Source organism: Eurypyga helias, unplaced genomic scaffold (assembly GCF_000690775.1).
Source record: "Eurypyga helias isolate BGI_N326 unplaced genomic scaffold, ASM69077v1 scaffold6641, whole genome shotgun sequence".
Classification (NCBI taxonomy): domain Eukaryota; kingdom Metazoa; phylum Chordata; class Aves; order Eurypygiformes; family Eurypygidae; genus Eurypyga; species Eurypyga helias.
Window position 1 is genome coordinate 10,390 of NW_010230153.1, and position 12,041 is coordinate 22,430.

The 12,041-nt window shown below is 37.3% G+C and overlaps 1 protein-coding gene across 1 annotated transcript in view; it reads left to right on the forward strand.

The window, feature by feature from the left end:
- LOC104516339 (probable phospholipid-transporting ATPase IIB) overlaps positions 1-12,041 on the forward strand; it is a gene marked incomplete at both ends in the record, with an annotated part of 46,892 nt that overhangs the window by 7,305 nt on the left and 27,546 nt on the right. The window contains 2 exons of the mRNA XM_010160640.1: positions 2,051-2,159; positions 11,572-11,630. Of these exons, the coding sequence (XP_010158942.1) occupies positions 2,051-2,159; positions 11,572-11,630 (168 nt within the window). The remainder of the gene's footprint in view (positions 1-2,050; positions 2,160-11,571; positions 11,631-12,041) is intronic.

Here is a 12,041-nt window from a genome sequence, read left to right on the forward strand (position 1 = left end):
GCCGGCTCATGTCCAGCTTTTCATCCACCGGTACCCCCAAGTCCTTCTCCTCAGGGCTGCTCTCTGTCCACTGTCCACTGAGCATGTACTTGTGCTTGGGATTGCCCCAACCCAGGTGCAGGACCTTGCACTTGGCCTTGTTGAACTCCATGAGGTTGGCAGTGGCCCACCTCTCCAGCCTGTCCAGGTCCCTCTGGATGGCATCCCTTCCCTCCAGCGTGTCGACTGCACCACACAGCTTGGTGTCATCAGCAAACTTGCTGAGGGTGCACTCAATGCCATCATCCATGTCCCTGTAAAGGATACTTAGATCAAGTGCTGGAGTTCTTCGAACAAGATTGTATGTTACTGGTTTGTTGTCATTCACACAGTAGGGAGCAGACTTCTCATTTCCATTCCATAGTTCAAAGGATGTAGACCATGCAAGTTTGAAAGCAGTATGCTAAAGATATTTAACTGCTTGCACTTAAGGGAAAATGACTTTTTTTTTTTTTTTAATGATTGGTTTCACAATTTCTGCAGCCCTTTGGAAGTTTATTAAGCTCCTTTAAGCAAATGAGGAGAAAGGGAAACATCTGTGTTAAATTGTTCCTTACAGTCAGGGGCAGCTGTACTGAGCTGCTTCGCAAGGTACAGTGACTGCTTGGGGAAATTCTTGCAACTGACACCTTGCATTCTGTGCTTTGATTACTGTCTGGTTAATGGAATACATACAAATGGCAAATATATTTAAAGGTGTTTTGGGGTGCCTTTTTTATGCTGCTAAAATATTGGTACTGCCAAAGCTCATGAAAATTCTGCTGTCAGAAAGGGGGAAAACCCTATTACTCAGTCAGTTATGCCCTAGGAGGGAAGAGGAATGCATTTTGCAAAGGCTCTTCTTTGTTCTGTGTAGTTCTAAAATAATTGTTGTAGCTAATGTAAACCTGAATAAACAAGAAGTGTTTAACTATAAGGTTGCAATAGTGTAAGCCTTGGAATTCTGGGCTGCAACTGTGAAACAGCCCTCTCTGTTAAAAGAAGAGAATTTTAGTCAAGGGTCCTTTAGGCAAACTCCTTCACTCCTTTCTTTTTGTGGAGAGGTTAGGGGAAGGTTGACAAGCTGTTGGACTTCTGCAAGAAAAAAAGTCTTAATGGTATAAATTTCCTTATACAGACAAGGAAAGTACTGGTAGTTTTCTGAAGCTAGGTAGATAACCTAGAATCTTACCTCTTGTGAATATTTTAATTTTTTAGCCATTTTTGTTATAGTAATGGTAAAATCCCTTTACTAATGAAAATTTTATTTCCCTTTCACTGATGAAGAAAGACTGAGCACTTTAGCTTAAGAACTCAGAAGGCCGTATCTGAGGAGGCTTAGAAATTGAAAGAGGAAACTCCTATGTGCTTATGACTGAATTCTTCTGTATTCTGTTTAGCTTACTGTTTTTTGTGGCCAGAGTCATCAGAGTTGCATGTAGCGCACTCCGTGCTTCTACCAGAAGCTGCAGTGGCACTATCCTCTGAAAGTAGAACAGAACCAAAGCTTTTAGGGACTTAGTTTTTGAGAACAAACCCCCTTTTATTTGTCAATATAAGTGACATTAGTAAATAACTGCATTCAAGATGTCAAAATTAATTAAACTAGCCATCTGTGTACCTCTGTCTCCTAGAAGAAGGGCAGTGAATGCAAAATTGGAATTGGAATCTTCCTAAATGTTTTTGGTAGAGTCCTGAAATTTGTGGAGGAGAAGATAATATGCTTATTGAACTGTAAGGGCTGTCTTTACCTCATCCAAAGCATTTAAATTTTTAAAATTTCAAGTTATATCTAAATTAAGTGTATTTGGAAATACAGTTGTACCTCGGACAAATATAATTAGAATGATTTTCCTTGGTTTTAAACTAAACCAAACTGATACTGCAACAGGTTGAAGAAAACACTGAAATACAGATGAGGAAATAAGTCATTATTCTAAGCACATGTTCTTACTCTGCATAGTGTTTCCACTTGTGTATTTCTATTCCAGCACTTTGAGAATTCTGAATTGCATGATTATGTCTTTAACAGGGATTTGTTTTGACGGTCACAGTGGTACGGGAAGCTGTTGATGAATTTCGACGTTACAAGAGAGACAAGGAGATGAACTCACAATTATATAGCAAGCTGACAGTACGAGGTTGGCAAAACCATTTGTATAAATCCTGAAAATATTTAATCTTTCTTACGTATACACTTACAAACTTTCAGTTCAAAGAAATTGCTAATAGTCTCAAGCTGCACTGTTCAGAATGAAACTAAAAGGTCTTGGTTTCTCTCTGAGAAATAGGACTGTTGAAATTTGATCTTTTGTTGCTTGTAAAGGAAAGGTGTGTATATATAATAGTGTATATTTTTGAAGCATTCTGCTGGTTAGCACTACTGCTTCAAAGTGCAGTTCTCCTCTGAAATTGATACCAAACAGTAACTCAGCAGCAGTGTCAGCTTTGTATCAAGTGTATGTTGGAAGTAAGGGATCAGTAACCAAGAAATACGATCTAATTAAAATTCACTAGAGCCTTTCAAACGTTGTGGGTATATTCGTGCTTAAGAAAAGGAGGATGTATTGTGAGTCAGCTTCAGTGTCAAAAATACTGATTTCAATTTTTCTATCTAATTTGAAATCTGGATGATGATGGAGTATGAACAGCTAGCTTTTTTTCCAGAAAGTAATAAAAGGAGAAATCAGCGATGACTCTCTTTTTTTTTAAGACTCAAAACCTTTGGAAGTTTTTCATGAAAACCTTTAAGGAAATGAAGCACTTCAGCTGTGAAGTGACAATTAAATTTGTTAGGATATTGTAAATTTTAAATGTGGGCATAAGAAAAAGACTCTGCACTCCTCTCCACTTTTATGTTGCTTAGCTAGCACATTTTACTGTTTAGATTCAGAACAGTGCCACATAGAAAGCTGCCAAAAAAAAAAGAATAACCTATTATCAAGCCAAACGGTAATGAATAAGCTTATAAAACACAACCTTGCTACTGCTCTCAAAAGATATTTTGCTAACATCTCCTGGGAAGTCTCTGTTAAGGATTTTCCTTGGCATAAAAGTACTAGAAGGTGGGTAGTTGTTAAAGAATGTGGGGTGGTGTCTCAAACAGTTAGAGTATATGGCCTACACTGAGCCAAGTGTAAATTCTGTTCGCTCATTCCCAACATATATTTCACTGCACTTTTTACTGTATCTTGATGAATATCTTCAGAGTGGGAAGAGTAACCTCACCAGACCTGGGAGTCTTAATTAGAAACTAAACTCTTGGAAGTAGGTCTAACTAATATTCTCTCTAGAAAAAGTGGATGAAAAGCTTGTAAGGTAACACAAATACATTCTGTCTGAAATCTCAGCCCGTTTTTTAAAAGTAATTGGAAGGTTAGTAAATGGATAACAGTCCATTAGTGATGACATAGCAGCTGAGAAGAATTTATACTGCTTCCTCCTAGTATAGAGACTTGCATTGTTTTCTGGAGTCTGCATACAGAAGGGAGCAACTGTATGGTTTATTTACCTATCCTCCTTCCCTTCCCTGTCAGCCTGAAATAGCTTTATCAACATTTAGACATACCACTGTGGAAATTTGCAAGTGGAATAGCTGTCATTTGGTTAATGCAAGTGCTTGCATTGCTAGCCTCCAGTTCTTTACAGTCTTTAATAGAAGCTGTAAAGAAATAAACTCTTAAGAGCTTTTATTTCAAAGTTGTAATTTGATCTGTTAGTTGGCTTACTCATTTTCTTTTAGATCTGCTATGGTAGGCCACTGAACATTCACGTTTGAAATAGACAGTACAGTCCAACTTACTCAGCAGTAGTGTTAGTAATCTAAAATTCTTGGTTGTGGAAGCACGTATATAGTTCATGGTTACCAGTGTGATGTAAATGCCAACACTGACATTTGCTGCTTAAGAGCTAAGTTTGGTGCCTCTTGGGCTTCTTTTTTCACTTAACTTGTTTAGAGTTAATATTGGAGTTTCTGGTAAATTGCTAAGCATTTAAAAGGAAGTATTGGAATCCTGATTTCCTCTTTCCCAGTTCATGAAATATATTGTGAGGTTATGTGCATTTCAGAAATTTTTCATTTTGTAGCTTCTCCTAAGATTAAGGAAGTTGTTAAATTAAAATTGGACTTGGTCATCTTGACACAGCTGTTTTTCTAGATATGGAAGAGACATTTTAAAATAGTATATAATAGTACGTAGGTGAAGCCCAGCAGTTGGATCAGAGGCTGATACACAGGGAGCAGGAACTTAAGAAGAAGTTTTAAAAATGCCCTTGTTTTAAAAAGGATGTCAACTTTTACCCGCAATGTCTATTTTGATTTTCAGGTTTTGGTGTGAGTGCAATGACTAATTCGTACTTAGTCTTTGTTCTGTTTTGGGGTGTGGTGTGGTGGTTGTGGGTTTTTTTTTTTTTTTTGACCATAATATTCTTAACTTTAAATATAATCTACCTGATTTTTAATATTGTCAGTACTCTTCCAAGCGGAAGAGTACTTAGGCTGCTGTGCTAACCTACAGGCTAATGGTTTGGAGAAGGAATGCTATTACGTGTGAATGATCAAACTTTATACTGATTTGATTAAAAGCCTGAAAATCAATGCCACTGTTAAGAGTCACTTTTCAGAGTGGAACTGCACTTTATAGTATTCTACCATGTTTGCGTATTTTTCCTAATGATTTTTTCCTAATGATTTTTTGACTTGTATAAGTTTTACCTATTTCAAAGAAAAGACTACTTTTTCCATCTCTGAGATAGAGAAACTGACATAGAGAGGTTAAGCAGGTTGCCTTTGCCTCAAACTGGACAGTAGGAAAACTTAAAGTTAGCAAGGTTCAGTGTTACCCTTGGCTTAATTGTACCATTTATGGAAGATAATGATAATTTAATCACTTCTAGTTAGTGGTTTTGCAAAATTGTTTGTTTATCATAGGGAAACAAATGTATTTGTAGGAAGAGAAGTTACTGGGATTTGAACTGTGATTAATTACTTGTACAAGGATAGTGTGGGTAGGCAGATTTGTAAGTTCAACTATTTTTATACAGTTTTGCAATAGATTCAAATCAAGAAATTTGACTACCTAGCAGAATTGACTTTCTGTGGGGTCATCCTTAGCCTCAGGAATTCCTAAACAGGTAAAACATGTGAATGTTATCTTATGACCTGCATGTTCCTAGTATACTCGGTACCAGCTTTTTAAAAATGATGGATTCACGTTAGTGACTCTTGAAGACTTAGAAATTATTTTTAGCAATTCAAGACCTTGAGTAAATATTTGTTTTAATCAGTAGGTCTTAGCATTTTTTTTTTTATATTAATGAGCTGTTCTGAGCAGGAAATCAAGGGAGAATGGGACATCTGTTTTAAGTATTACTTACTTGTACTTAGGCAGCTATGGCCAGCTTAATGTCCATAGACTAATTCTGTTCCGTGAGATATCTAGTGTTATACGGTCTTCTATTTGTCATGTAACGTGGCAAAGCTCAGTTTTCAGTCATCCCTTTGTGAATTTGTTACGTGTAACTTTGCACTTGTCAAGCAGGTGAATACCCTACATGTGAAGTTTGAATGGTTTCTAATTTTTTTAACCCCTTAGGGCAAGTTGATGAAACATGCAAATCAGTAAATGTGTTGAGTTTTTGGTGAGCAGGTCAATGAAGTGTACCTGTACCATGTCTTTCATGTGAATCTTTTCCCTTGTATGCTTTCTTAGATTACAGTGTTCAAGCTCTTAAATTGTTCAGTGTATGATGCATTCTGCTGTCCTAATAACTTTGAGATATTGGTTGTAAAATCTACTTTCCTTTTTTGCATATAAAAGTCTGAAAATCTTTAATACACAGTTTTCAGTCAGTATGCAAGTTGGAGGGAGGAAGAGTGTCTGCCTGTGAAGTTGTCTTACTATTGAAGATCCTGTCATAGAAACATAGAACAGTTTGGGTTGGAAGGGACCTTAAAGATCATCCACTTCCAACCCACCTGCCATGGGCAGGGACACCTCCCACTAGACCAGGTTGCTCCAAGCCTCATCCAGCCTGGCCTTGAACACTTCCAGGGATGGGGCCTCCACAGCTTCTCTGGGCAACCTGTGCCAGTGTCTCACCACCCTCTCCAGGGAGAACTTCTTCCTGATATCCAATCTAACCCTCCCCGCTTTCAATTTAACCCCGTTGTCACTCGTCCTGTCACTACAGGCCCTTGTAAAAAGTCCCCCCCAGCTTCCTTGTAGCCCCTTCAGGCACTGGAAGGTGCTATAAGTTCTCCCCGGAGCCTTCTCTTCTCCAGGCGGAACAAGCCCAACTCTCTCAGCCTGTCCCCATAGCAGAGGGGCTCCAGCCCTCGGAGCATCTTCGTGGCCTCCTCTGGACTCGCTCCAACCAGTCTAGATCCTTCTGATGCTGAGGGCTTAGGAGAGCAGAGAGGGAGAATCACCTGTCTTGACTTGCTGGCAATTTAATTACCTTTTTCTGCTTCAGACCAGTTCACCTGCGTAACATTTTGTAGAGCAAAAACTGCAGTGGAAAAAATTTTAGACCTGTGCATGCAGTTTTGGGAGGACTCTTCCTAAGGAATCGTTACACTTTTGGCACAACTTCTTGTCTTGTACACTTAGGTATGACCAGTGAAGTGCCTGTGAAAAAACACTGCTGTTCTGCAGAAGAATCACCTCAAGTTCATAAACAGAATATTATTTCTTTCATTAAGCTGCTAAGAGCAAATTGGATAATAAAATTATAAAGCAATTTTAACACTTTCTTTTTTTTCTCGAAGTTGGCAGTCCTGCCCTCACCCTTACCAAGTGAAGTTTGCTCATGCAGCGTTAGTGAGGTGTTGAAGAAAAAAAGATCAAGAAGCTAACTAGCTACCGTAGTCACAGCTGAGAGTTGCAGGAGAGGCATGCATCTGTCACTTCAACACTGGATGTGTGACATGGTTTTTAGAACTGTTGCCAAACTCACTTTGCAAAGCAAAAGAAAAATTGAATATTAGGAGAGATGAGATTAATGAAGTATTTCCATCCAGGCTTCAAATGTGAGACCTGTGTCTCTGCTGTGTCCTCAAATGGTGTTTAAGAATCTGCTGAAGTTGAAAATATATGCCAAAACTGTGTGAAATTGAGAAAATACCAGTAAATGCTGTATGTAAGAGGAGAACAAAGTGTTAAAGTTAGTACGTTTCCTTTAAAATCGGAGAATTGAGCAGTCTGTTTTAGAGAGCTACAGTGGTTTGAATTTTTTTTTTTTACTTCTGTTTATGCAGTGGGAGCTGCTGCATTCCTAAAATGCCACCTTATGAGTTAATATCTCAAGTGACCTTTTTTAATCTGCAAAATGGCCTCTGTAGAGACAGGCAATTTTCAATTATTTATACCTGTGTTACCTGCAACTTTAAAGTAAGATGTTTGTTAGACTGTCTTGATTGTTGTAATATTATTCTTTTGCAGTTCTTTGAAATCTGTCTTGAAAACCTCTTATAACATTAGAATTTCAGCTCTTTGAAGAACAGGTCATCTTGCTTTTTGCATAAAGCATTATTTCTGAGTCTAGAGGTACAACACTGGGTCTTTATTGCTTGTAATACTTCAGACCTACTGACAGCTTCATTCCTGGTATTTAGACCATTTGGAACAGATAATTTTTTAAAGGATTGTGTCAGTTTAATCTAGCTGATTAGTAAAGCAGGAAGCAACAGCAGAAACAGAACTTGAAATGTTAATAGAAGAAAGAATTTCAAAAAGAGGCTACAAGAGAGGAAATGTCAAAGGGACTGTTTTCTTGCACATTTTTGCATCATCAATGAGACTGAATAAGAAAGAAGTAAGGCTTTCTGTTTCACCCGAGGAGATAGCACACAGAGGAGAGGATCTAGGAAGCTTCTCTTTAGAATTCTATCTTGGTGATTAAAGACTAACCTGGGTTCACTGTGTAAGTTGGAATTTGAAAGGACCTAATGACCAAGGTCAGCATCCTCACTTTGGATTTGCTGTAGCTTTAAGCTTTCCCCAACTGTGCTACCCGACCCCCAGCTCTCCATTATGTTATGTATACTCTAATTATGCTGACTACTCAGGCTAATAGATGCCAAGTAAAACTTTCACATAGTCTCTGACTCCTTTCATTCAAGAGTTTTTTTTATCTAGGGATTCAGAGGCAAGTTCTGTTATCAGCTGCAGAAGCAGTACTTCAAAAACGGTACTCACGGTACCGTGGGTAAGATGTAGTAGCAAATTAAAAATAATTTGAAAATGCTACTCTCAGTAGTTCCTGTTCTTTCAGGAGTGGCTTGCACTCAGGTAGTACAGACACTTCTTAATAAACAGAAATAAAGTTGTTTCTGGTACAGTAGATACCTACATCTTGTTTACTTCATTTCTTAATTTTTTATGTGAAATACTTGTTAGCACGTATGAGATTTATTAGTTTTTCAATTCATTGCAATTCATTTCAAAGGGCTTTATTTTGTGAGTATAATGAATTACTACAGACGCGTTTCAGTGTTCCAGTTCTGCATAATTCCATACGTTGCTTTTGGCGAAAGCCTTGCGCCTTGGTGGACTATAAAGTCTGGATGCGCAACCACTTCTGACAGCTTTGGACTTTTTATTGGTAATTACACAGATGGTGAAGAGTGTTTTGCTACGGAGATGTTTTTAGAGAAAAAATAGTTTGCAGAAATAATTTATGCAGTGAATAACATTGTGTTGTCTTTTTCTCTAAATGCATCTTTGCCAAGATGTAGTATTGCTTTATTTTAATGTTCTCTGAAATGGTGTCTAATGATTCTCACTCTTGCTAGTCTGAAGGGAAGTTTTATTTGTCGACTTTTCAAAATTTTAATCCGCTTTTTGAACTATTTCCATGTTTCACCGTTTAGTTTTTAATGGAACATGCCCCACCATTCATATGCGTTGCAGAATTAATTGGCTTCTGGGTCAGAGGCCACTTCCTTATGTGTATATGCGGGTGGCTCTAATAAGACATGTTAGTGTCTTGTTGCCATAAAGGTGGTATCCTGTGGTGCTATAGTAAGCCACCTAGAAGAGTGATAAGGGAACTTTTACAGTTCATATGTGAAATTCCCAGGGTTGCTAGATGGAGTACCAGCAAAGGTGTAGTGTGGGTTGGTATACCTGGCACCAGGAGACTTTGCCTTTTGTCTGCCCTACATCGTGTTGCAAATGAGTGTTCAGCCTTCTCTTGTCCTCTGAGGCTTAGCATCTTTTGATCTTAACTGTAGATTCTGTTAGAACATGACTGTGGAAAATGGTTTAAGTTGATAAAATGGTTAGTAGTCTCATTCAGTTAGTATCTCTGGTTTTGGTCATATGTGACTGCATAGGTGGCATAGATCTGAGAATGCATCTAGTACTAGGATTTTTGAGGCTGTTCTTACTGTAATCGGTTGATTTGGTTATCACTCTGAAACTGCTGAAAATTATTAGCGGAGGAATTGAAGACAAAATAGGAAATGCTAACCTTTTCTTAACGCTAACAGGCTTAGAAAGCAAAGTCAGCACTGCAATGTTTTCCCAGTATACACTGTTCACTTCTGGTCAAAACCTGAGAATTTATGAAGAGAATTCACAGGCTGGTGCAGTTAGGCAGGCTAAATATGTTGACTTGGTATCTGACTGTTCTTTTTGTGGTTTGCCTTTAGTATTAGTTACTTCAGATTTAAAAAAAAAAAAAAAAGTTGAGAGAATGCCACTAAATTTCCATAGATATCTTAATGCCTGTAGAGAACTGCTGATGTTTCTTGCTACAGCTTTTTGTAGCTTGATCTCCTGTTACTCCTTTCACCCTCACAAATGTGTTATTAGTAGAGTTAGGAGTCAGATTGAAGATATATTTTGGTTTTATGTTTGGGGGTGGGGGGAGGTGTGTAGGGTGTTTCTGGCAACTGTAAAATTGAAATGGTATAAAAGATGGTTATCAGTAACAAAGACTGGCTTTCGGAAATAACTTTGCAGACAGGCCAAACAAAAGTTCTTACTTTCCTCTCACACTGCACACTTTAGAAGTGTAATGGAAAAAGTATTAAGAATCAGCTATAGGAATACATTTATTATTGACTGAATTAAAAACATACTTTTTCATTAAATGCAATTTTTAAGAGCAAGTACTGTAAATAACTACTCCATAACATGAATCTTACATGTATTTAGTCAAAGGTAGTAAGTATATGGAATTTGTTGAGGTTAACTACCTGATCTCTCTTCATTGAGAGTTATGATAAGGAGGTCTCATGGATTTGGAACCTAGCTTAGTTTGAGGTTTATACTTAGTATAAATTTGAGAGATGATAGAATGGGCATTGACAAATCTACTGTTCATAATACTTTTGCTTAACTCCAAACTGATTGCTGCTCATCCTGCATCCTGTGCTTTTGTGGGTCTTCTGTTCTAATTTGTTCAGTCTGATTTTTATTTAGAGCCCTAGCACCTTACCATGTTTTAACAGACCTGTCATCTGATACCTGCTGGTCAGATGAATCGTGATAGTGTTTCTGATGGGAAAAGTTATTTTGTCTGGGTGTGTGTTGCAGCTTGTCAGGCTGTGTAAGTATGTATGTTTATATCCTGGGTTAACGGGTTCTGAATTTATCATCTGTTATATCTTGGAAGAAGATATCCATATGTCATGATTTGTTTGTCTACACAGGGCTTTTTTTGTTAGGTTTTTGGGGATTTTTTTTTTTAACACAGGGAAGCAATTTTTTGCTTAGATTTGTAGCAAGGACGTGGGACTAGAACTCCTAAATTCTAATGATATCACCAATAACTCATTTTGGGCAGTAGCTTAACCTCTCTGTCTCAGTTTTTCAGTCCATCAGTTAAGAATGCTAAAACTTAATCTTACAAATATTAGTACCCTACTGAACATACAGAAATTAAATTAGCTTGTGTGCTGTGTCCCTTTTTGAATGAGTTATTCACAGCAGTTACTGAATGGGCAGCTCTACAGAAGGAAAAACTTTTATTTCAGCTTTAGATATTTTACTTTACTAAAACGTAATCTTCTTGCATTTATTCTGATTTTAGAGAGACTTACCTCTTTTCCAGTCTAATTGCCAACAAGTGTCAGATAGTGCCGATTTTATCAGTAACGTCAGTGGCCAAGCAAAGCTACCTGTTGGTAACTGGACTGTGACTAAGAACTCGTGACGATGCTCCATGACTGCAAGCCTAACAACTCGTGGCTTGTCAGAAATAAAAGTGCTGTCTAGCAAGAGATCTGAAAGACACTTTTTTCCAATTTTACAACTGTTACTGATGCTGTAGATCAGACTTGAGCATCTTCCATACCTTTTTCCTTTAATACTTCTACAATAGCTAACTGGTTACAAAACTAGACTTTTTAAACCAGTGAATTACTTATTCAAACAAATGAAATCTATTTATTAATGTGTTCATCAGAGATTCGTTTTGTATAAATTGTAACTTTTTCACCAAACAATAGCATCTTTAAGTATAACTTGCATTATGGGATTTATATTCTTGTGACTCTTTTATTAATGTCTGCCTAAGTTGATTACATTTCTTCTTTTTTTTAAGGTAAAGTGCAAGTTAAGAGTTCAGACATACAAGTTGGAGACCTCATCATAGTGGAAAAGGTTGATACTTTTTAAAATATATTTTAGAGACTAAAGATTATTAACATGCTAATAATCTTCTGTAGAAAAGTATATTGAGGTACCTATCTGTGAAGTACTAACTAGCTAGTATTTTAGTTCACGTCTTATTTGAGAATCTTCAAGGAAGTCTATTTTTTGGATTAATTATAAGCCCAATTGAATGTAAGCATTTATATTTTATGAATTGGTGTATACTGAAATTTATATAGAGAAGGGAATACAACTACTGAGTTAACTTCTCTGGCTTGTGACAGAGAAAATTCTCTGACCTAAGCTTTCTGATTAGTGATACCTTCCTTCTGATGCTCAAATCGGTGTTTTTCTGTATCTGAAGCCTTGAAGGATAAGTTCTATTTCTATATATACATACTATATAGTTATGATGTGTAT